Raw genomic sequence first — 25686 nt, 5'->3', positions numbered from 1 at the left:
CCATACAATATATCATATATACGAGTAGATCCAGGTTCGAGTAGTTTTAAAGATGGGATGGGTTCGACGAATATGGGATGGGTTTGACAGAAGGGGGAGACGTTTCAGACGACAGGACGAATGAAGAGGAGAGAGAGGTTGTAAGGGCCTATTATAGGACACGAGATCTGGGATCGAGTAAGTTGAAGCAATGGAGTTCGTTGTTCTGAAAGCAATGTTCTGAGAGGAATAGCATTTGAGCTCAATACGTCATCGTTTTACTTTAAATGATAGTTAGGATGGAGTTAACAGATTGGGTTATTGTTGTTTAAGTAGGACTCGATTTAAATAAGACGTTGTCTTTTTTGCTATATCGTTTAATTCATGAACAATTAGAATTGCTATAAGATTCTTGTAGTTACACTGATTCGTCCATAAAAGGAGCCGTGGGTTGGAAAAGAGGCCAACTTAGGTATTCAAGTCACAATTGATTTCTATCTCTCTCTCTCTCTTTCTCTAGTTCTTGGAGAATTCTAGAGGGTGATGTCTTCGAATTACATCAATTCTTGTAAAAGATAAAGAGGTCCATTACATAGGTTTTCGACAATATTGGAGATGAGAGATGGAGACAATACTGGATTCGAAGAGAGGAGAAAAGAGGGAGAGTTTTAGGGGAGAAGAACGAAGAGGGAGGACAGGAAGAGAGAGAAGAGAAAGGGAAAGCAAATGTTTGACTCACACCCACAATAACTTCCATAAGACTATTACGTGTCGCAATTTAACTGGAGGGTGTAAAAGGGGAAAAGACACTCGACATAGTACGTTAGATTGCCAAACTATTTTTATTGTAAAATATATTCATCGTGTCTTTTTCATATTCTTCAAATTCACAAGTTATATAAAAAATGATAAAAGATACACGTAACCAAAAAAACATTGAATTTTATTTGTCAATGATTCATAATCCTATTTAACTTTTTACATTTTTTCGTAAAAATAGTAACCAAAATATTAATTAAATACTGTAAAAAATCTTAAGTTAGAAATAGAACTTATCTTGAAAGTATGAGTAAACTATATAATCATGGGAATTATATATGCTCATTCCAAGTTCAAGGTTTAAATTTTCTTGAGTGCAAACAATTTCTAAGGACTATCAAATTGGGAATACTTCCACTTGAATTAATCGAATTGCACTTATAGAAAACTCTTTACCAAGGACCTATGCAACCCCAAGATTAGTCGAGACTAAGTTCTTGAACACCCGGTGCCAATAAAAAAGAATATAATTTCTTTACTCATACATCAGCCATTATCACAATTAATTTTATTTTTTACAGTTTAAGCAATATCAAAATTTTCTTATTGTTATTGTTAAATCCATCCCACCCCATTAGGTTCATTGGGCCTATATGTTGCATAACAGGGAAATTATCTTTTCTTTCCCCTTCAAATTCCCTATCTGATAAATGCAAAATTTATGAGTACTAAGTAATCAAATAGTAACAAATGCACTATTCAATCCCCATATTTTGCATGAATACTATCCACCTCAAATGAAATTTGAGACTTGAGAGCATCATCTTCTGAATCGGTATACTCTTATAATTTATTTGAAGAAACTAAGTTGTGGAGATTTTTACTAAGTATTCGATCGGAAAATTTGGCTCATTTTTGCTTTTGACAAAGCTATTAAAAACCTACTTGCACACATCCTACATAGATAAAGAGCATATTGCCATTTGCTTTAAAGCTTAGCTCCAAAATAAGCCCTTCAAATATGTTATTCTGTTCTTGCATCATGGTAATGGGGGATGCGGCGGGGTTTAATCGTTCTTGTAAACCAATGTCGGGTAGTGTGGACTCCACATGTTATTCTTCACAAAATCTATAATCTCTTCCTGCAAATCACTTGCAGTTAGATTAGATTATAGTTATAAAACTATGAAAACGTCCAAATTCTTCTGTTCGGAGCTATACCTGACTAAGTTTCCGCAGTTCTCGGGCATCCATGTCACGGTATCCTTCTGCTAGATCTTCTTCTATAGCTTCCTTTATCACAGCTGCAGCTACCTCCTTCGTAATATCCCGTATGCTGGAAATATCAGTGAGGTCAGCAAATATGCACAAGGACTAGAAATAAAAGCTGCCAAACTCCAATAAAAATAAAATAAAAAATGAAAGGAACAGGCTCAATAATGCACCTAGATATTGAAGGGTATATAATCCCATTGAGAACCTCCTCTTCAGTCATATATGCAGCTAGGCTGTAGATTGCAATTGATTTAGAGAATAACCAGTGTCAGTCAGTAAAGCAGATTATCACGCACTGGGGAACACAGTCTACACAATCGAATAATTTTGGCTCTATATGTATAAGATTGCAAGTTCTTGTTGATCATAAAATCCAAAAATAGATTACCTGACGACGAATTATTTTTTCATTTTCTTAAATAAAATTTGGGGGATTACATGCAGGGAGGGATATGGACAGCTTTTTGGAGGTATGTAACTGAAATCAATTCAGAAAGGAGATGTGATAAGTACCACTCTGCTGCAGCCTGTAACATGCCATCGGAAATGATCCTGGAGCCAGATAGAAGAGTACCGAGTCCGATGCTGCATCAACAGACAAGTTGATGATATTAAAAATCATATTAGTGAAGCTCAGATTGATTTTGCTTTAATAAAACTAACCCTGGAAAGAGGTACATGTTGTTTCCCTGGTTGCAGTGGCCAATATGATCATTTCCTGTGGAATTCAGAAATACTTTTTTTTGATAGGTAATCAAAGATAATATATTCATAGAAATAGGCAAAGCCCAGGTACAGAGGAAGTATACATGAAAACACGCCTAGCTAGAGGATACAATAGAAAGAAGAAGATCATGGACACTACATCCGTTACAAACTATAGCCCCCGCCCATAGGAACAATGTCTTAAAAAAGAAAACTTTAAGCTCGTCCATTGTTCTCTCTTGATCATCAAAACATCTAGCATTTCTCTCTCTCCAAATGCACCAACACACGCATATTGGTATCAATCTCCAAATTGCCGCTACCTAATAATCTTCGTGTAGTCCTGTCCAGCTTGCGAGGAAATCCACCAATCTCTAAGACATAACCCAAGACAATCCGACTCTTGAGAAGAAATCATCCCATTTGGCCTTAGCCACCTCGCAGTGTAAAAGCAGATGATCAACAGACTCTCCATGCTTCTTACACATACAACACCAATCTAGGACAATGACTCGTCGTTTCCTCAAATTATCTATGGTGAGAATCTTGTCCAAAGACGCTGTCCAGACAAAGAAAACTTCTTTTGAATGAGCTTTCGTCTTTCATATGCTCTTCTAAGGGAACATAGACAAACCGGAGTTCGTGAGCTTTTGATAATAAGAACTGACCGAGAAGGTACCTTTCTTAGAATGATTCCAATGCAACTTGTCTCCAGAGCCCCTGGAATACTTGCAGAATATAATGCCGCAAAGAACTCCGTAATAGACTCCAACTCCCAATCATGGGCTGCCCTAATGAAGTCAATATTCCATTGAGGGGTGCCATTTACTGTAGAATGAAGATCGGCAATCGATGCCTCCTTTACTCTTGCAAACGCAAAGATGGCAGGGAAGGTATCTCGTAGACAGTGGTTACCACACCATATATCAAACCAAAAAGGGACACGTGAACCATCGCCTACAACAAAATGTTCATGTTCTCGGAAGGTCCCCCAGAGGCTCCTAATGTTTTTCCACAAACCCACTCCATAAGTGCCTCGTACCTCATTCGAGCACCATCCTCCCCAAACTTCCCCAAACTGAGAATCTATAACTAACCTCCAAAAGGCCTCCTTTTTATTTTGATAACTCCACAACCACTTACCCAAAAGAGCTTAATTGAATTTCAGCAAGTGGCGAATCCTCAAACCTCCCCCAGATATTGGGGTACAAACTGTAGTCCAATTAGCCAGGTGGAATTTGAACTCTTCCCCCAATCCACTTCATAAGAAATCCCTTTGTAGCTTCTCAATGCGGTTAGTCACCTTTGTGGGAAGCGAGAACAAAGACAAGAAATAGGTGGGTAAGTTAGAAAGAGTGATTTTAATCAAAGTCAACCTACCACTTTTAGACAAGTAAAGCCTCTTCCAAGCAGCCAATCTGCGCTCCACCCTTTCGACTACATCATTCCAAATCCTTTCAGATTTAAAAGAGGCACCCAACGGCAAGCCAATATACTTCATAGAAAACGAAGATATCTTGCATCCCAAGGTAGTAGCCAAAATCTCCACATCGGGGGCGGCCCTCACTGGCACTATTTCCGACTTAGCGAGGTTAATACTCAACCCTGACACAACAACAAAACAAAAGAGTAGTGCCCTCAAGTCTTGGACTTGACCGAGGTGTGCACCACAAAAGATAAGCATGTCATCAGCAAATAACAAGTGAGAAATGTTAAGATCGCCATTCCCCACCGAAAAACCATGGAGTAACCCACCATCCACCAGCCCCTCAATCATCTTGTTGAGAACTTCCATGACAAATAAGAAAAATAGACGAGAGAGCGGATCTCCCTGTCTCAGGCCACAAGAGGAGTTGAAGAAACCCACTGGAGAGCCATTTACCAAGATAGAGAAACGAGCTGAAGAGATACAAAATTCTACCCATTTCTGCCATTTCCCCCCCAAAACCACATCTTCCAAGTAAATAAAGAAGGAACTTCCAGTTAACATGATCATAAGCTTTCTCCATGTCTAACTTGCAAAGTAGGCCAGACTCTCTAGACTTTAATCGACCATCCAATACTTCATTTGCGATAAGAACCGAGTCAAGAATTTGTCTACCTTTGACAAACGCATTTTGCGGCTTCGAGATTAGTTTTTCCACCACCGAGCTTAGTTTATTTGCTAACACTTTGGATAGAATCTTGTACATGCCGCTCACAAGACTAATGGGGCGATAATCCCTCACATCCCTAGACCCCACTTTAAACATAATTTGAATCTTGTACATCCCGTTCACAAGACTAATGGGCCAGATCAGAAATACTTACGGATGTGATATCATATAAACATAATTTGAAGAGACTTTCCATTATAAACTCTTATCAAATTCGGCAGGGAAGGCATATATACACTTCCTACATCTAAGAATCGACAAGGGGATTTAAAAGTTCCACAAGTAACAATCAGTGCATTATACTAACATGTTCTAAAACACTAGGCCATGCATTTGAGACAGTTGCTGCACTTCTACTTACTACACATGCAAACTCACTGTTTTAACAATTTGAACCTCATGAAGGGACCTTGAAACTAGACTACATTAATTGCCTGTATGTGGGATACAGTCAACCTAATGGTCTTAATACATACCAAGATCCACATCTTTGAAGGGGCTTCCACTTGCAAATATAATATTGTCGCCCACAATGGAAAATGCTTCTTCGGGGGTGCATTCAGCTGAAAAAAGGAAGATAAAGAAGTGAAGGTCAAAGTTGTAAAAAAAAGTTGATTTACCACAATTTTATCTACCACAAGGAGGCAACATGAAAAATCTATACCATTTTTTGTTGGGTTTGACATTGCAAAGATGGCTGGTCTTGTCGATGTTGAACCTCTAAGGGCATCTAATACCTAGAATTGTAACTGCATCATATCAATTTTGCAAGAAAAAACCAGCTGGCAGAGTACTCAGTCAAATTAGATAAGGTCCTTGCATGTCAAAAATTCCATTTCTATACATGCAAATAACAGAAATACTTGACAAGCTACAATTCCATAGAGAGAGATAGTATCCTTGTGAACTTAGCATTTGCCTTTTGACACTGCTTACACTATCATGTGCCTAAGCTCTCTGTGGGAGACATGCATGGTCACCTTTTACACAAAAAGCTTCATTTTGTGAATTGCATCATAAGAAGTAATAAGAAAAAATAATGATGCAGCCTCTCTGGGTTTGAGAAAACCATACTCCCCACCTGCTTTTAATTAGAGACCTACCTCTCTTAAATTGAAAAATTATTATACACCAATCACCCTAAAGGCACTAACTTTAATCAAGTAAATTAACAAAATCTTTTTTCTGATCAAACATGTTAACTATGGAGTTTTTAAATAAGTATTACAGCTTGTTTTTGAAACTGCAACGGCAACTGAATTTATGCTTAGCAACCGTGGTACCAATTGTTTTCTTTGATAAATATTTTTTTGTATAAAATCGATTGTTGGCAGTTTTTAAATTGTTTAAGGAAGATTAATTTTAAGTAGTTGGATTATTTATTCATAGACCTGTTGATCCTCATTCAGCTTTTAGCATTTGGATATTTTTTTTTAAGTTGTTTAATAGCCTTCAAATATTGTTGGATCAAAAGTAAAAGCAGGACCAAGAACTTCACTAACAAACCATATGAATCCTTGCTGGGTACCTCTTTTGAGAACAAGCTCCCAACTGCAGATAATCCAAGAAGCACATCAGGCTTCACTTCCCGAACCTGATTAGCAAAGATAACCCAAGAGGTGATAAGTACTGCAGAAAAGAATGATAAACCAGACAATTTCAACTATCCACAATCAGACTATAGTTCAAATTCATAAAAATCTCGTCTTCCTTTAATTACATGTACATCCATAGTATCAACAGCAAACTTTATTTAATTGATGAATGGCAACAGTTTTGGATTGTAAGTGTATCATCTTAAAATACTAACCACATATTTTTTAATTCAACTAAACTTGTACAGCACACAATTTCATTGTTATACCCTCTCCAATCCTTTCATTTGGTTATAAGTAGCTTAAAATAGATAAAAAAACAAATTATGTAAAAACAAAAAGGAGCTTCTGTATTACTACTTTCCCGTTGGCTAGTTACAGAAACTCATGACCACGAAAACTTGGTTTTTGTAAGGAAATATACCAACCATATGAACATTAAGTACATATGGGAAAGCTTGGTTCAAACCGAGTTGCCTTTACGGATTTTCAATTATCTAACATAGAAACAATACACTAAAAGAAAAATGGAAATTGTACAGAGTTTCAAATAACATCTACAATGATGCAAATACCCAAAATAAGTGAAAATTTCACGTACCACTTCAACAAGACTTGCGCCTTCTCTTAAGCCCTGGCGGTTAACTTCTTTGGCCCTTCTTGCAAATGGAAGTGCATCTGGATCAATATATTCACGCTCCTCTGTGATCAGGCCCTAAACATTACAAAACAACACATTTAAGAATCATACCCACTCCATGAGGAAAAAATTCCTTCAATGTGCGATGTGGGTACATGACAAGATATTGTAGAAAACTACATCCAGCATTAGCATAGAAACCAACATTACAAGAAAGAAGACCTCATAGCCACCATATATAGGGCTACAGAATAAAGCCTGACATTTTTTTTTAATTGGCACCGGCTTTCCGAGAACAAACTCTCGACATTACAAACATCACTGTATGATACATTGATACCTACAAAATTCATATTATGTAACTAACAAGTAGGGGATACAACAAAACAGATTCTGCTAGGAGGGGACTTTCATAATGTAATATGGTTGACATCATTGACTATGAACAAATATAATTGCTAGCCACTAGGACTAACATGTACTACCACTAGAAGAAAGTGAAAGAAATACATACATCATACTCTTTGATACAACAATGGTTCCCAATTTATAAATTAATCCAGTGTTAGAATTATGGCAATGCCAGATCACTGGTGGTACAACCAGTATACACTGCTTTTAGTACACATGCTATTAGCCAATGACTTTCACCCAGCATATTGGCACTACATTTAAGAATCTTGAAGATTAAGTGGCTAAGATGAAACAACTTAATTGGTCTGATATTTAAATTAAGTTCTAAGATGGACTGGCACTGCAACCAGGGGATTGTCTGCTTAAGAAAATAATAATTTGCGTGATCCATATGAAAGACCGATGCATGCACAAACGAGTAGGCAAGTCAAGATAAATCCAGAAAGAAAAACAAGTAAAAACTAATTTAACATATCATTGAACAAAGAGAATCAATCCATTAGTGTCTTGGGTTTTAGTTTCGCATTTCCACCCATTTAAATGATCCATGGATGACAATAGGAAGCACGAGCAAGAGGGAAAGTTTTAGACTTTACCTGTAGGCATGATCTATATTCAATCTGGAACACCAATTCAGTTTTCACATTGTTTACTTTATATCATTCTTGGTCATCTTCAGAAAAAATAAATGCCATAAATTGCAACAGTTGATGGAAATCATAAAATATCATTATTTTGCTAGACTCGGGTTCTCAAGAATATAAAAGTGACACAATAATTAGCCATTATTTATAAATTATCAATATTTGTTAGGGCCCTGCAGTCCTGTTCAGTGCAAACCTATCAGTTGCAGATGGTATGTGTATCCAAATTGACCAGGTCATTGTCATTGCTCTATGTAACTGTATCAGTCATCGAGATTGGACTCATCAACTCATAGCACAGTAACTGACTGCAAAATTTGGGTGTGACTACTGACCTTGGCATCAACTACCCAGAACTGACTCAGAGCACTCTCAAAAGCAGATTCATTATTTCCTAACATCCTTGCCATTGTTTTCCATGCGGAGTTAAGAACCCCTATCCCTGCACTGCAATGGTAAAAAGGTTAAGCAAAGAAACCTTCAAAGTTTGATATTTTGGGCTAATCATGCAGGACCTTTACTCTTGATCATACAAAACATAAGATTTTTTGCAGATGAATTATATGCTGAAGAAGCACAAGCGTAACGAAAAAGCCTCCCAGCCACATGATCGGCAGGTTGCAATATGATAGATGGGTATGGGGGGCAGGAAAGGAAACAGTCCCACAATAAATTAAAATCCTGAACCATAATAATGAAGGGACATTGTTAAATAAGATGGTTTAAACCATCAAGAAACAAAACCTGGAATCCACAGCTTTTTGACAGAAAAGGAGACCCAATATTGATTCTGTAGCAAGGCCAAGGACTGAAAATTCATTTGATGGCTAGAGGAAACAAGTATGGATATGCTTTTACTAGCTGTGACCATGTATGCGCTAAACTTGCAGTAACTGCTATGCAAAACAAAAGTGCCAAGCAAAACCGAGATAAATTTTATTGACGAAAACTCACCCCAATCATCCCCTCCCACATCTCATTAGCCAACAACCCACTCTCAATTTAGAGCTATTCATTCATTTATGTCACTAGCCATCATGTAGTTCCCTATACCCTCAATGATTTGGCCTCATCAGGTCTTTCTGACACCATGACCAAGCATAGTGCAGAGACTTTCTATTACGGTATGTAGACTTCATTAGAGACAATTAAACATCTGAGTCACTTTTTTAACAAATGAAAATCTTATTGATAAAAGGATAAACCTAAGTATAGAGCAAGTATTCAAATGAAAGGAATCCCTGAAAGCAATACAGACAAAATATATTCAACAAAACCTGCAAAGCAGGAGAAACATTGCCAAGCATCTCAGCCCAGTTTCTTCCAACTTGCATTGCTGATATACCCCTTTCCTATATCGTGCTCCATTTTAACATCCACACATGCATGCGTTGTGCATGCCGTTATTGGCCAGTCTACATTATCATAAAGCCTGAACTTTTTTTATGTGAATAAAACTAACCTCCTTTATTAAAAGGTGATAATAATTTGCTTCCTTTTATCTGAATGTAATTCTTCGAAGAGCGGAGACTTTGAAATGTAAAGAGCAGTCTGACTTCCAGGGTGAACATTAATTATTGGGGTTATGTTCCATTGCAAATTTTCTTCTCATTCAAACAAAACAAAAAAAAAATCTTCTCCTCCATATAAAAGAAACGCCTAACCTTCCAGCACCAGCAACAACAATCTTTTGCTTTGGAAAGTCTATCATTGGCCTTCCTTGTGCTCTAACAGCTCCTAAAAGTCCAGCAATTGCAACTCCCGCTGTTCCCTGTAAGGTGAATTGACATTAAAGCATGCTAGTAACAGCCAGTTAAATTCCCAAATGTTGAAATCAAATAAAAAATTGGCATCAACTGCGTACTAGATCTAAGATCTTTAAATTAGGAAATTTTTTAAAAACATATACTTTTAATGATTGAAATAATACAATACAATACATATCCACAAAAAGGGTATTGCAAGTATAAAATAAATAAATAAACAGTGAAAGAAAAAGAATCAATTTGGCAGAACTCGATGACAATTGACACAAGATGTATTGCAAGTCCCAAAAGGTGTTTCTAGAATAAAAGATCCATATGATAATACTGAATCAAGAATTATCTTCATGACGTATATGATCAGTTAAAGACTGGAGGTTACCATCTTAATTATAGCGACACTCAGACCATTTGGGAGTGTTGGCAATAAGTTTCGTGAATACATACTATCACCTATAAAAAAAAGGTTTCATGGATACATGGTACTCTAAATTTAAAATATGCTTATCCTCAAAGCTTAAAATAGTAAGCTAAAAATTGCTGTCAAATTATCATGAAAGACTGAGGCAAGATTAAATTATGTAGATGAATATTACAGTGAAGAAAATAGTAAGATAATTCATGAGACAAGATTAAATTATGTAGATGAATATTACTGTGAAGAAAATAATAAGATAATTAAGGCAAACAAGAAATTCAATTACCTGGACATCATCATTAAACATTCTGTAGGTACATCTATAACGCTGCAACAACTTAAAGGCCCACTTGCTTTGAAAATCTTCAAACTGCACATACCCAAGTTTTCTTACTCTCTATCTCTTTGTTTTGCATTTTTTTTTAGTGTCATCATGCATGCAGTCTAGTTGCATTAAGTAAGCATATTCAATACTTACCTGCACAATCACATTTGGCCAACGAGTAAAAACTGCATTCATGAATTCATCGATGACAGCAACATACTCATCACCATCAAGACGATGTTCTTGAAGACCCAAATCTGGAAATAAAGGATAAATTGATCATCTATTAGAAGGGACTCATGCATTCATGATGATGATCAGAAAAGAGGGGAGGGGCGATGCAGGTGAATTTATAGATGCAAGTGCAGTTAATATGCAATACAAAGCAGGGTAAATAGACATAACCATGATTAAAAATCGTTTTTTTCTTAAAAAATGGGGGCATGCATTTTTTTAAGAAACATGGCTAGCAAGTCTCTTTTCTTGAACTAACTTAAAGTTAGCATGGTTGATGGTGAACAACTGCTTTTATGGGGGAAAAAATATATGGCGCAACTACAATATCATCACCACAAATGGATGAAAAAGACTTACACAAGGGGTCTTTTAGCAGCTTCTCATTATTAGTTCCAACATCAATCATCACAGGAAGTACCTATTGATGGAATACAAAAAAGGAAAAAATTAATAAGTAACAAATCAATTACTTGGGCTTCATGCTTAGTTGAGTTGAGTTGATCATTAAAGAATCAAAAGGAGAATAGAGGTCAAGAATGTATAGTGAAAAACACATTATGTATCGAGTGAAAATAGAAAATGATCTCAGCACTGAACAATAATGAAAACATTTTTATTACTGATTGTAAGGAATTTAAGTACTGTGATCCAGCTGTACACAATCAACTAGGAACTCTGCTGAAGATAAATAGAACCATCACACAGCTTATCAGAAATTATCACAGATTATACCAAATACTTAACTTCAATACTGCACATCAGATTCAAGTATCTGGACATAAAAGTTCATTATTTAAATTTACACCTTAGTGATGTCACTGAAACACCTTTTTTTCTAGGCTGGAACACCTTCCTTGACACAGCAATTTACCGACTGCTGCTGCTGCTGCTCTCTCTCTCTCTCTCTCTCTCTCACACACACACACACACAAGCATGCACAGCCACAAATCAACTGCAACACCATTAAAAAATTTTGAAATTAGATGAGGACCTCAAGCTACGAGTGCTTCTAACCAAACTTAAATTATTTTCACTAGGTAGGAGTCATCTTTAACCATTCGGCAGCAGAGCAGGTTTGTCAAACCGTATTACAAAGAGGATAAGACTAACTTAAAATACATTTACTTTCTATTCATGCAACTTGAAGAGGTTTATTTATGCATATTTGACAACATCCTTAACAATCATGTTTAAGTAAGTAAAACATTTTTTGTTGTTTCCATGTGTATATTCCTATAAATGAATGAAAAAATTGAAACAGAAAAATATGATGCATAAAGAAAGAAGTACCCTTTGAGGGTTTATCCCTGCAGCAGCAACATATAGATCCAGCTTACCAATTGCAATTCCAATTCCCTGAACCCCAAGGTCTCCAAGACCCAGTATTCTGCTTCCATCTGTGACAACAATCATATCAACCTGCAAATAAAGGTTTTTAATACTTGAAAAAATTATCAGCAGACTAAGAAGATAAAAGGAAAAAAATAAAATCCTAGTTGCTCGTATCATTAACAGAAAGACCTGATCGGCTGGCCAGTTATAAACCATAGACATCATTTCTCCACGATCCGCTGCGCTGAAATACATTCCCCTTGGCCTTCGAAATAAACCACTGTAATTCTGGCAAACTTGACCTACAGTTGGAGTATAAACTATAGGAGCATATTCCTCAATATTGGCTATTAAGACCTGTAGATTTCAGAAATGATGTTATGGTTTGAATTGTCAAAGATGAGATCCATAAGCTTATCTGTATAGAATGATTTCAATGACCAACTGGCATGAATAAAATAATAATATAAATTGATATTGGTTGAAAGTGTGCAAGAATATATGTGGATATCAAATGCAGATGAAATTGAGTAGTCATGAAGACTGATATACTCATACAAAGAAGACTGGCAATGGATGGCAGTGTTATGATGGTGATGAGTAATCTCTTCATGAACTGAAATTCGAGTTCAGCCTTTTCAACATTCATGAGAAGGACAATATGGGGGGAAGGGTTACACAGTCACAGAAAAAGAGATCATTCATAAAGTTTTGTAATTGAAAAAAAATATGAGAGAGACGCAACCAATGCTGACTTGCAAACCTGATTGAAAAGACCTAAAAATTGCAAGATGTTAAATGAACTCCTCACAGTAAATTTAGCAATTAGTTCAGGTAATCACTTAAGCAAAGAGGGAAATACTAATTTGGAATGATAAATGAGAGCCAAAGTAGACTATATATAAAGGAATAAAATTTTCAACCCACCTTGTAGTACATAGTCTCATTTCTATCATGCAAACGGTTAAGTATCCGCCATTTTGCCAGTGCATTTGGCTCAGATGGTCCATCTCTTGCATTTACTTCAAGCCTTTTCAGGTCAACGACTGTTCATTAACAAATATTACCAGTAGTATTGGTAAAAGAAAAGAATAAAAACATGGATATAAAAAGTTTATTTGAAGATCTTTAACTTTATTGAAGCATTCTGAACCTGTGGGAAATGGAATGACTCACATAGTGTAATTTAAAAGAGTAGTCATGAGTGCTAAGGCATACATTGGCTACTTGTTAAGTGAAACTGGGTTTATAAGTGATTCTAAAATATTTACCAGCCTTTTTGAGGTTATAACATTGATATGGCTAGCGCTTTCCCTAGATTGTTATATCTGTTATTAGAACAACTCAGTGAGGCCAGCCATGCGATTCTAAAGCACTCTATTGCTATGACTTTGATGAAATCATCATGAATTTAAGAAGGAGATTTAGTAACACCTCAGTCCCACATTGAGAAAAGAAATTCACATGATTCAAGTCATGAGCACTAAATCTCACATTGGCTACTTACTAGGTGAAACTAGGCTTTCTAAGTGATTATATGGAAGTTTCAAATTGACTAGTCATTTAAGGGGTTATTAGGCGTATGTGGCCAGCACTTTCTCCGATTAGCTACATATCCAACACACCTTGAACGATATACCTCTATCAACACCTAATTGTTTTCTAAAGAACCTTGTGATCGATTGTAATTGGCTTCAAGTAACTTGAGGAATACAGCGATTCAAGAAATCAAAAACTCCCACAAAAAAAGAGAACCAAAAACAATTACTTCTGTTCCCTGCCCACAAAGGCTCTTGGTCAGCAGGAATTGGCAGATAAATTCTACCAAGGTATAGACAAAAATGAGTTTGAGAGCCAGAGCCCTGGGCAAAAAAAAATAAAAATAAAGACTTACTGAAGCGTTCAATTTGCTGCTCAGTAGACATAACATTTGGAGGTAGGAGTCCTCGAAGATCAAGACGATCCCGTTCGGTAAAGGAAAAAGCCGTTCCCTAATTGAAAAACAAATTTAAGAAGCATCAATTGCCGTAGAAAACTTCTACTTGCGAGTTTGTCACACCAGATACATTGCTGACTTGGAATCCTGTCACGTCTAGCATAAAAAATATTCGATTTTCATTTTTTTCAAGACTTCTCTGACCCCGCGGCACTTGTATATAGCAAAACTCAATAGCTGTAACTTAAAAACCAGAGCAATGTAAAAACTAGAAAAGTGCATATAAGATCAAACTCACTTACCAGAGCCGAAATCAAGTTCAATGAACTGATAATTAGAAAATAAAAATAAAAACACATTCACTCCAACATCATTGTCTAAGGAAAAAGAAAAAAGAAAACTTACGCACTGAAACACCCTCAAACAACAACATTGAGGTAGAAACTAAACAAATAAAGATAATAAAAGCACTTCTTAATTTCAAAGTGGCAAAATCAAACGCGGTTATTTCCGGAACTACGAAGAATCAGGAATAAGAAGTACAGGATGAAGAGAAAATAAAAGAAGAAAGACGGAGAGTTAAGCGTAGTATATATATACTTTATTGAACCAAGGATCGTGGAGAATGTCGAGGCTGCGCTTGTGGACGATGGTGGGACGGTGGCCCTCGGTTGTAGTGAAGGATCTGGAGCGCATAAGCACGGGATTACTACAAAATTGAAATTCTCTCAGACGTTTCAGGCGAGTGATCAGGGCGGAGGACGCTCTGATCTGATTGGAAAAGTTAGACATTATTGGATTCCTAAGATTGCTTTTAAAGATTCAGTGGCTCGAGCCTTCGTCGAGACAGTAGAAGAAGAAGCAGAACGTGAAATGGCAAGAGACAGAGCTGAAGGGAGGAGTTCAGTTTGAAGGGAAATATTCTCTGTTAGGAAATGCTTTCTGCGGGATGTTGATTGTTGACCTTTGTTTATGAACAGCGGTAAGTTGAATTGTAGAGAAAGTATTAAAATTTATTTAAATTAAATTTAAAGTGTGTTTAAATATTAAAATAAATTTAATATTTTTTATAAAAATTTTAAAAAAAATATGTATTTTACGAGTAAAGATATTTTAAATTAAAAAAAAATTATGAATTTTATATATAAAAAAATTTTAAATTAAGATGAATTTAATAATTTAAAAATTAAATATTTAGATATTAAATTTAATTTAAAATTAAATTAACTCGACTGAATCAAAGAACAAACGCAGTCCTCAATGATCGTCTAGCAGACTCTTACTAAATTTATATTTTAAATTTAAAAATTATTTAAATTCTATTTCCTTTGCCATTCATGGTATTGGGTCATTCATCAGCCCACACTGGTCCATCCGTTCGGACGCATTTAGATTTTGTGACGTATGATACGAAAGAGATGGGCGAAACATAATAATGAGAAATACTCTATTAAAAAAATATTATATAAAAATAAATTTATAAATTTATACGTGATATGATATATCATATTATAAAATTATTTTAATATAAATTAAATCTAACAGATCTTATAAAATTATATTAATTTTTAAATTTATCTTTATATAATCTTTTTGTGACTATAATAAATCCCATAACGTATAAATCTTATATGATTTTATTTTGTCTGTGTAAGTGATTTTGAAACTTGTAATTCTAGACATATTGCAATTGTACCGTATTATTTATATTTATAATTTTACTTATATAATTATACGAGCTGATACGTCAGTCATTAAAAATGATGACGACTTTAAAATTTAAAAGTAAAATTAAAATAAAAAAATACTGACTGCCACTTGATAACGTAAAATTGTTAGTAGGTCTAACGCTACTCTTTAAAATATAGATGCGCCGTATTCCGTTTTATTTTAAAATATTATATCATTAAAAATTAATAATTTTAATGACATATGAATTGATGGGAGACGTCCTGGGGTGAGATTTCAAAGTGAGACTTTAGAGCAGATTTGAATGTCGAAAAAATCTACTATCTTTTTTATTATCACGTTTTTAATATTTTTTTAATGTAATATTAAATAATAGGCCTAAAACATGATAAATAGTTTCTAATGTGAAGACTTTTCACATTAACTATGCTAATAACTGATTGATATTTTTATTTTTAATTTATAATGGATCACATTATAAGCAATGTACTAAGAACATTCTCATTTCATGCCTTATATCACTATTATCCTTAAATTATAGGAAAGAATTTAGGAAAAAGCTCAAAAACTCCATCCCATCCCATTCCCTATTTTAAGATTTTGATTTAGGAGATGAACAATAGTTTTCTAAATATAGGGAATTATTATTCATCCCCTAAATAATCTTTTATTAATATTTTATTCTAATAAATAAAATAAATTTTTCTTCCAATCAACTATAATTTCTCTTATACTCATATTTATTATAGTTTTAAATAATAATTTTAAAAATAATTTAAATAATTACTAAAATATAAAAAAATAATTTTAAAAATATTATCATACCCATAGAAAAATAATTTAATTTTTTGTTTAAAATATTCACTATAGTAATAGTTCAAAACATAAGAAAAAAATATTAAGTAGTTAAGTTTGTAAATGTAAGTGAGAGAAAAAAATAATAAAGAAAGAATAGAAAAATATTATTTTAATAGAATAGAGAGATGATAGGGAATGAGATGCATAAGGTTTTTTAAAAATGAGTAAAATTTAAGATAAAATTATAGAGAGTGTCCTTTTTAACTAAAATTTAAGAAAAAATTTAAAGAACCAGATGAAAATGCTCTAACAAACTAACATATGTAGAGCAAAAATCATTAAAATATGTATGGGATTAGAGCATTAGTATCGGTCTATGCATATGCATATATAAAGTCATATTTGCATAATATGGCCCTAAAATTTTCTACATTGGCTTATGCATATCTAAATATTTAACTACCTATGAACAATATTTATCCAAATTTAGATAATCACTATTCACCCTACAAATCATATTTTAATCATTATTTCTCTCTCCTCCTATTCTCTCTCTCACAATACTTTCATTTTTTCCCACCTTCAACAACGCAACAAACCTTCACTTGCACATTTATTTTATTATTATAATATATTATATATTTTTTTTTTCATTTTATTATATTTTTAATATAATATATAAAAAAAATTATATTTTTTATTATTAGATTTGTATTATTAATGTCAAATGTATGTAGTGGATGCTAATTGCAAAATATATATAAAAAAAAATTGATTTTAGCAAAAAATTAATGATAATAAAATAATTATCGTTTTGTCTCAAATATACATAAGTCAATGTGAAAATTTTACTTCAATGATAAAGTGAATATGTAAAAGAGATGATTTTATATATGTATATGCATAGACCAATACTGATGATCTAAGTATGACTATCTCAGATTCTGAATTGGCAGTTTTGGTTGTGTTCAAAACAAAGTTTTAAATTTCGTACCGTACCGGCCGGTACGGCCGAAATTTTTCGTTTCGGCCGTCCGGCCGGTACAGGTACTATATCTGTTCCGTACCAGCCAAAATACCGACCGTACCGGCCGGTACCGGTCATACCGGCCTCAATTTCGGCCTGTACCGGCCTATATTTCTGCCGGTACCGGCCGATATTTCGACCTGTGTGTTTTTTTTTTTTTTCGTTTTTTTCGTTTTTTCAAACTACAAACTTATTTTTTAACCCTCAATTCAGACTAGACTATTTATAATTTATATATATATGTATTTGTATATAATTTATTTATATATAGACTATTATTTTAGAATATAATTTTTATATATAATTTATTTATAGATCGACTATCCCGAAACGTTATCCCGAAACGCTATCCCGAAACGATACCGGTACCGAAATATTTCGTTCCAGTGCCTTGACCGGTACGCTATCCGGTACGGTATTCAAAACATTGGTTCAAAAGCTTTTATGGATTCTCTGTCATGACTCATGGCTAGCAGGCAAATAGGCTTAGTTTGGATCTTCAACTCATCATTATAATTTTTTTAAATTTTAATACAAAATATAATAAATAATTCAATTTTTTTAAATCTTAAAATAATAATAATATTAAAAAATAATATTTTAATAATATTTTATTATACCAATTCAACTCAATTCAAATACTTCAACAAACGTACCAGGATTCTATTCACTCCATCGATTGGGTCAAATAATAATATATGTGGGACAGTACAGCAAAGCACCGCTCCAAGACAAGACGAAAAAGTTAAAACTCGATCAGTTTTGACCCCATATAATGGAAAACACTATTCCCTAAGAAGATTTTTCTACCGAATTTTTATTTTATTTTTTAATTTAATGATTAAATAAATGTTTTTAAATGAATATATGATTTTTTTATTTTTAAAAAATATTTAAATAGTTTAAAAAATGACGAAAGAAAAAATATAAAAAAAATAATAATATTTGAGTGTTCGGTAGAGAATTTTTGTGGAGGTGGCAACGTCCCTATATAGCAACGTCCTTATATAATATAATGAAATACGATGGATTATTTTCCTATTACTTATTTATTTTTATTTTTATTTAATTTTTTTTAACTTTTTATTATATAGCATCTGGGTTACAGAGGAGTTCCATGAAAGTGATGGGCAGGAAAAAGAATGGAACAAGACAAATTAATCTATCGTAGTCAGAATTATGGTATGTTGGGACATTACGAGTAATTTTAAGTTTTTTTTTTTTTTAAATTTCGTTGTCAATCATTATTTAAATAATAAAATATATTTTTTTTAATTTTTTATATAATCGTTAACTAATCAATATATAAATACAAAAACTAGTATATCTTTTAGAGACTTCAAAATAAAATTAATATTAAAAAAATTACATTAAAAATTACATTCAAACAAGTTTTTTAACTTTAAAACATTTTTATTAGATTTGTTATCTCTCATTTTTCAAAACTTAATAAAATATCTTCATTCAAACTATTTTATTTCTATTTACCAAATTTTGAAAGTGATATAATTCTTAGGTACAATTATTTTCAATCATCAAACAAATATTTAATAGAAATTGAGATGAGATAAGAAATTTGTAAATAATAATGAGATGATCAGGGAATAACAATAAAATGATTTGACCTTATTTTTAGGTTAAATTAGACAAAAAATAGTAAACACAAGAAAATAATCAGAAAAAGACTATCTTAATTAACAATTTATCAAACTTAAGCTTCTTTTGGAATCTAAATTCATTTCAATTCATCATTATAATTTTTTTAAATCTTAACATAAAATATAATAAATATTTTAATTTTTTTAAATTTTTAAATAATAATAATATTAAAAATTAATAATCTAATAATATTTTATCAGCAAAAATCTAAACGCAACCTAAATTTTTGGGATCGCTGGCTGACAGACATACAGCTAGAAATAAGGGCTGTCTTTGTCTTTATATGCCGGCGGTGCCTGAATAATTTAAAACCTTAAAGACAATTTTAGTCGTAAATTGCCATACCTTATAAAAGAATTCAGAGATATCACGCAACAGTTTTAGCCACATTTGTAGTTAGTTGGAATTTGGAAAAGAATGGCAGGTGAAGTAAAATGCATGGCGCCGGTGAAGAGCAATAAGACTAAGGCAAGTGGAAATTAAAGAATGGCAGGCGGAGTATATTTATGCATGCCGCCAGGCGCCAGTGAAGTACAATATTAAACGTGAAACAAAAAAAAAAAAAAAAACGTGTAGAAGAAGTCTCATCAGTTTCTTGGCATCCATGAAAGCTTGAGAGCATCAGCAGCAGCTGTTCATCAAGGTTAGTCAATCGTAGAGAAAGGAAAAACGCATTTACTAAGCCTTTTGCAGCAGCAACTCATTATTTTCTTGTAGTTACAAGCTTTTTCAAGCAATTATATTGGTTATGAAAGACGAACATTCATCCAAACTGACGTACATGTAACCACGCTTCTTTGCTAAAGAGAGGAGGCCGCCAAACGCAGGAACGAAAATTTGTGAGCACGCACTCGGAGGTTGTCTAAACTGGGATTGGGTGTTGTTGTCTAAATGAACTTCTGGAGTCTGGCCATCATATGTTTCCTTTAAGTTTTTGTTTTTGTTCTTGTTTTTTGGTAGATTAAATGAGCAAGATCCTTCTGAAAAACTTTTGAGAGCATAAAAACTAGAGTAGTGTAACAGTATCTTTAACCCTCTGTCAGCCCTGTTATTGGATTTGGAGTCTTCCCTGCAGTTGTGTCTGAGTACTCATCATTTGTCATTTGTTTTGGCTAGGCGTGCTAAAAAACTTCCACTCGAGTTCAGTGAACAAAGTTCGCAATGGAGTTTCTGGCTCTATTCATTGTGGCATTGATGCCAGTTCTGCAGATACTCTTAATTACCGCTTTTGGTCTATTTCTTGGAACGGAGCGTATAAATCTCTTGGGGGCAATTTCCAGGCCGTCTTTGAATAAGGTCAGTTAATTTTATTATCATTTTTTTTACAGTGCTGTATTATTTTCTTGGTTTAGTTCTTTGGCCTATGTCAAGCTTGTTGGCTACTAAGATTTATTCATAGAAACCAGCACATGTTAGAATGATGTCATTTCACAAGTGAATTTTCTAAGGGATGGCTTGGTATAATTTTCTATTGTTTCCGTTTACCTTCCCAATACCTGCAAATTGAGGAATAACAACATTACTTCTTTATATAGCTAGTATTTTTTGTGTTCAGTCCTTCACTGATCGTCAGCAACCTGGCCGATACAATTACACTAGACAGTTTGGGAACCTTGTGAGTGATCAGCTCTGTCATACTTCTAAAGTCTTTGGCCTCTGCCTCTTTTAATTTTTCTTTTCATCACTGAGTAACTTTTGATTGATCTGTAGATGGTTCATGGTAGTGAATGTCCTTATCACATTCCTTATTGGTTCTGCACTTGCATGGATACTCGTAAAAATCACAAGAGCTCCTCAACATCTGCACAGCCTTATCATTGGTTGTTGTGCTGCAGGTAGACAAAAATCTGAATAGACTCTTTTTAGGAGTCACTAAGAATACTCTGATAGTGGGTGATGATTTATATTGCAATGTGTATTGCATCATACAAACTTCAATGTGGATCATATCATGCAGGCCAAAAAATTATGGGATTCTTATCTTCAGCATGATTTATAGTTGGGATAATACAAACTCGTTTTAAAATTCAGTCTAAAGCAAAAAAAGACTTGAAAGTTGAAACTATGTCTACCTTAGTAGTTGTAGTATTGGGTTTCTCTTGTATTTGCAATAAATACAGAAGAGCTTAGTACTTAAAGTTGATATGTCTGTTAGATCTGGTTTCCAAATGCCAGAAGTTTTTTGCACACTTCTTTCAAAGAAAACGTTGTCTAACCTAAAATAACTAAAAAACTACGATCAACACTGGATAGTGTAGTAGGAAAGTAGGAGAAAACTATTGCCTGCCAATGTTCAACCCTCCTGAAGTACATGAGTAACTAATTGTGCCACATGTTTTACAACTGCATCTTTTTACCGTCTTTTGCACCCATTTTCTAAATAAGTGAAAGGTACTTGTCCATCATAATATTTAGGGAGAGATTGTTTTGTGCAGGAAATTTAGGGAACTTGCTTCTGATTATCCTCCCGGCAGTCTGTGAGGAGGATGATAGTCCGTTTGGAGATTCTTCTGTTTGCTCTACTGATGCAGAGGCTTATGCTGCTCTTTCTATGGCGGTAATAGTCCATTTTTCTTACTCTAAAATCACAAAAATCAACAAATGTCACAGTAAGACCAGCTTGATGTAGTGATAAGATATTTCCAGTACTTCCATTACCATATCTCCAATAGCCACCAACTCTTGATTGAGATGTCAGTCATGAACCACATCAAATTATCAGTGGCAGAATTGGGCTGCCTTTTGTTGGTCTTACATTTCCAAAAATATCTCTGGATGAATTTGAATCATTTTGTTGTTTCTGTTTTGATTACGCAGTTAGGTGCAATATATATATGGTCTTATGTGTATCCTATCATGCGGATATATGCAAACAAGGCAACTAAAGACACTGGCACACATGGCTCTACGACAAGGGATAACATTTCAGGAGAAACCTCGTATTTACATTCAGAGATTGGCACAGAACCGCTCCTTCCTTCAGAGGGTTGCCCAAGCTCAGAGGAGTGTATGGATCAAGTTGAAATCCATTCTACTGGATCCGAAGGAAAAGCAAAGGTTTCTTCTAGTATGTAGTGGTTTCCTTTTTATAATTTTCAGAAGCTTTCTTCCCTCAAAGTTTGATTTCCTCTCAACATGACCAACACAATCAATGGGAACTAAAGAACACTATACCTAAAATCAAACATTATACTATACAGTTAAATGCAATATTAAGATGAGGAGACATGAAGAAGCAGGGTATCGCATGTTTTTGTCTGTAAGAAACTGCATCTCAACATATGAAACCATTCACCATTTTATCAGAATAATGGTTGGGATGTCTTCGGTAAACAAAGAAGTACATCTTTTTGCTAAGCAAATTAACAATGGTTAAGTAAACATTGTGAAATGAAATATTCCCTGTAAGGTTAAATGCCAATGCATGGGTTAACACATTTTTCATTCACTAAAATCCATTGTTATTAGTCTGTTTTCTCCTTCTTGTGTTTCCTTGAATGAAATAACCTTTTAAAGATTCTTCTGATAGGTAATGTTTCTGGAAAAGACTATGCTGCACCTTAAGAAGCTTACTGGGCTTGTGGACCTCAAAAAATTGTTTGCGCCATCTACAATTGCAGCGGTATGCTCATAATTCTTGTTCTATTCAGCAAAAGCTTTTTCTTTGAGCTGTTATCAATAATCCCTATAAAGGATATAGTTCTAATATCAAAGAAAAAGTAGATGATCCTGGCAATATGCTCCATCTTGCCCTCGAGTTGGCAAAATTAGGATAAATTAAAATCAACTTCATTCCAAAAATAGAAGTGTTATCTTTCTTGGAAACTTGAATATAAGCCTGCACATAAGGGGGAATGAGATATTTCAGAAATAATGAAAACATACAAACTGCCACAATCATTCCAAATACTTTACATAGTTGCATTCGTTTTTTCCCCAAATTAATCTCTTAGTTATTGTGTATATGCCACATAGGGATCTCAAACATTAATGTGTTTTTCCTTTGTAGATTTTTGGGTTTGTCATTGGAATAGTCTCTCCAATTCGAAAGGTATTGATTGGTGATGATGCTCCTCTTCGTGCCATCTACAACTCTGTGAGTTTGTTAGGGTATGAATCCTACCACTGGCTCAGTAGAGCTCATACTCCTTGAGCCTTTGTTTGATTTGGTGTTCAAGTTTTTGCTCAAACTTCTAAACTCCGAAATTTCTATATTCACAACTTGAAGTAGTGTTAATATTCATGTGAACTTATAATAAGTTGAACTTTTTAGTGAAAAGCATGTGTGAATCACACCCAAGAGAAGACTAATGCATCAGTTTCATCATTCATGTACTCAAGTAAACTACATATATGTTTAGCAAAAACTCTCTCTCTCTCTCTCTCTGCCAAAGTATTCAAATTATATTAAAAAACAGGATTGGCTGCAGTAGTTCTTCCTTAGTTGTATAAGATAGTCATAAATAATGTCAGCAGGAGTAGAATAAGTAGATATATGGGACATAAATAATGTCAGCAGGAGTAGAATAAGTAGATATAATTCCCATGTTCTTGGTTTGTTTTTGCAGATGAGATGAGATCAGTTGAGATAAAAGTTGAAAATTGAATAAAATATTATTAGAATATAATTTTTTAATATCATTTTTGCTTTGAGATTTAAAAAAGTTGAATTGTTTATTTTATTTTGTGTGAGAATTTGAGAAAGTTGTAATGATTAGATGAGATGGGATAGGATGAGTTGAGAATACTTGTAAAACAAACGAGGCTAAGTCAACACTGCCTGACTAACACCCAGAGGAAAAAAAAATAACACAGCCTAAAATTGACTTCTAAGAGCAGCAGACTCTCTCTTTTGAGCAACTATGTTTAAATGATGAAGAAACCCTTTGACACTGATCTGGAAATTTGCATTAATTCCTTTTAGCTTCCTCTTTCTTCTCCAGGGAAGCGACAATACCATCTATGACACTGATAATTGGAGCAAACCTTCTTAGAGGTAGCTTTTAATACTGATCTGCTATTTATTTTGAGTGTCTTGTGTTGGCTTGACTTCGTTATAGTTTCTTCATGAATTTTCCATGAAGAGTTTCTAATATTTGTATAAATTATTGACATCATTTCCATTTACAGGTCTAAAAGGTGCCAGAGTAAGTCCATCACTCATTGTAGGGATTATCGCAATTCGGTACATCATCATGCCTTCACTGGGTATTGGTATTGTTAAGGCTGCAAACTATTTTGGCATGGTGGGATCAGATTCATTATATCAGTTTACACTTATGCTTCAGTATGCTCTTCCACCTGCAATGAATGTAGGTATGTATGCTTACTACTTTCTCATTTTCATTTAAATATATAAATATATTCATGCTTAAAACCTCCCATTTTGTTTTCATTAAACGTGGAGGATATGCAGTTGATGCTTCTAGAAATGTTTACTAAATTTTTAAATATGGAGCATTGACAAAGGTAGAAACATAGGTCTTTAAGCATAAGCTCTTTTACTCACCAACTCAAAGCTCATGAAGTTAGCTTTTTCAAGTAATTATCAAATCAAATTTGAACATCAAAATTAAGCTTGGTTTTAAGCGAATTTAGTTCTCGAGTCGACTTGGCTCGACTCATCTACAGACACACGGTTTTGGATTCTGAAATGGAGAGTATGGATTGATTTGAATCTCAATTGGCGAAGTTTGGTTGTCCAATGAATGCAATATTTGAGTAACCAATACTAATGTCATGGACTTGCGCAGGTACCATTTCTCAACTGCTTGAGACAGGAGAGAGTGAATGTTCTGTCATTATGCTATGGACTTATGCTCTGGCAACATTCTCTCTGACACTATGGTCGACCATCTTCATGTGGCTTGTTTCTTAATCTGGATTACTTGATTCGTTTGATGGTCTGAAATAATTTTTTAGACGGCATAAAAACATCCGAACAGAGACCTAGTTCTTTATCATTTCTGTATCAGCATTTAACATGTTCTTATTGCCCTGAAGCAAACCAACATCCACATATTCCTCCTCATAGATTATTTGCAAAAATGAGTAAAGGAAAAAAAAAAGTGCTAGTCTCAGTCCTGTCAACTTTGTATTCCTATAAGATAATACTTTGTATTCAACTTTTTCATTTAATCATTACCTAATTATTACAACTTTTCCAAACTTTCAAACAGAATACAAAAACAATACAACTTTTTCAAGTTTTAAAACAAAAATTATATTTAAACAATATTTAAATTTTATAATATTTTTACTCTATTTTTATTCAACTTTTTCTTTCTCATTCTCCAAAATCTAATAAAACATCTTAACTTAAACTAATTCACTA

At 33.9% G+C, this 25686-nt stretch overlaps 2 protein-coding genes across 4 annotated transcripts; one reads left to right on the top strand and one right to left on the bottom strand.

The window, feature by feature from the left end:
- Positions 1–1563: 1563 nt before the first annotated feature.
- LOC121241312 (NAD-dependent malic enzyme 62 kDa isoform, mitochondrial-like) lies at positions 1564–15159 on the bottom strand. The gene is made up of 19 exons (XM_041139032.1): positions 14780–15159; positions 14138–14234; positions 13171–13289; positions 12433–12600; positions 12202–12330; positions 11268–11328; positions 10827–10930; positions 10635–10718; positions 9832–9938; positions 8503–8614; positions 7071–7184; positions 6403–6468; positions 5539–5611; positions 5351–5437; positions 2677–2731; positions 2527–2598; positions 2184–2246; positions 1960–2074; positions 1564–1880 (listed from the first exon to the last, which is right to left on the bottom strand). Exons 1-19 carry the CDS (start codon positions 14969–14971, stop codon positions 1806–1808), a joined length of 1893 nt encoding a protein of 630 aa, XP_040994966.1. The 5' UTR covers positions 14972–15159; the 3' UTR covers positions 1564–1805.
- Positions 15160–19800: 4641 nt separating this feature from the next.
- On the top strand, positions 19801–25315 carry LOC121241681 (protein PIN-LIKES 3-like). Of its 3 annotated transcripts, none has more exons than XM_041139555.1 (11): positions 19801–19995; positions 20469–20648; positions 20888–20967; positions 21063–21187; positions 21788–21909; positions 22170–22409; positions 22882–22974; positions 23362–23462; positions 24296–24348; positions 24483–24668; positions 25106–25315. In XM_041139555.1, the coding sequence occupies exons 2-11, from the start codon at positions 20514–20516 to the stop codon at positions 25228–25230; spliced, it is 1260 nt and encodes a 419-aa protein (XP_040995489.1). In that variant the 5' UTR covers positions 19801–19995; positions 20469–20513; the 3' UTR covers positions 25231–25315. The 3 variants fall into 3 exon arrangements, with proteins under 3 accessions (XP_040995489.1, XP_040995488.1, XP_040995490.1); XM_041139554.1 differs by lacking the exon at positions 19801–19995 and adding an exon at positions 20012–20209; XM_041139556.1 differs by lacking the exon at positions 19801–19995 and having other exon boundaries at positions 20507–20648; positions 20908–20967.
- Positions 25316–25686: the final 371 nt, after the last annotated feature.

The sequence above is a fragment of the Juglans microcarpa x Juglans regia genome, chromosome 7S, assembly GCF_004785595.1.
Source record: "Juglans microcarpa x Juglans regia isolate MS1-56 chromosome 7S, Jm3101_v1.0, whole genome shotgun sequence".
Lineage (NCBI taxonomy): Eukaryota > Viridiplantae > Streptophyta > Magnoliopsida > Fagales > Juglandaceae > Juglans > Juglans microcarpa x Juglans regia.
This window is presented reverse-complemented; position numbering and strand designations above follow the sequence as displayed.

Bases quoted from the DNA above. Each gene is read 5' to 3' on its own strand.
- LOC121241312 (XM_041139032.1), bottom strand. From the start codon at position 14,971: ATGTCTAACTTTTCCAATCAGATCAGAGCGTCCTCCGCCCTGATCACT. The intron at 6,469-7,070 runs GTACGTGAAATT...TTTGCTAATCAG, and splicing joins GCGCAAGTCTTGTTGAAGTG to GTTCGGGAAGTGAAGCCTGA. The intron at 5,612-6,402 runs GTACCCAGCAAG...TTACAATTCTAG, and splicing joins GGAGCTTGTTCTCAAAAGAG to GTATTAGATGCCCTTAGAGG.
- LOC121241681 (XM_041139555.1), top strand. From the start codon at position 20,514: ATGGAGTTTCTGGCTCTATTCATTGTGGCATTGATGCCAGTTCTGCAG. The intron at 21,910-22,169 runs GTAATAGTCCAT...TTGATTACGCAG, and splicing joins ATGCTGCTCTTTCTATGGCG to TTAGGTGCAATATATATATG. The intron at 23,463-24,295 runs GTATGAATCCTA...TTTCTTCTCCAG, and splicing joins AACTCTGTGAGTTTGTTAGG to GGAAGCGACAATACCATCTA.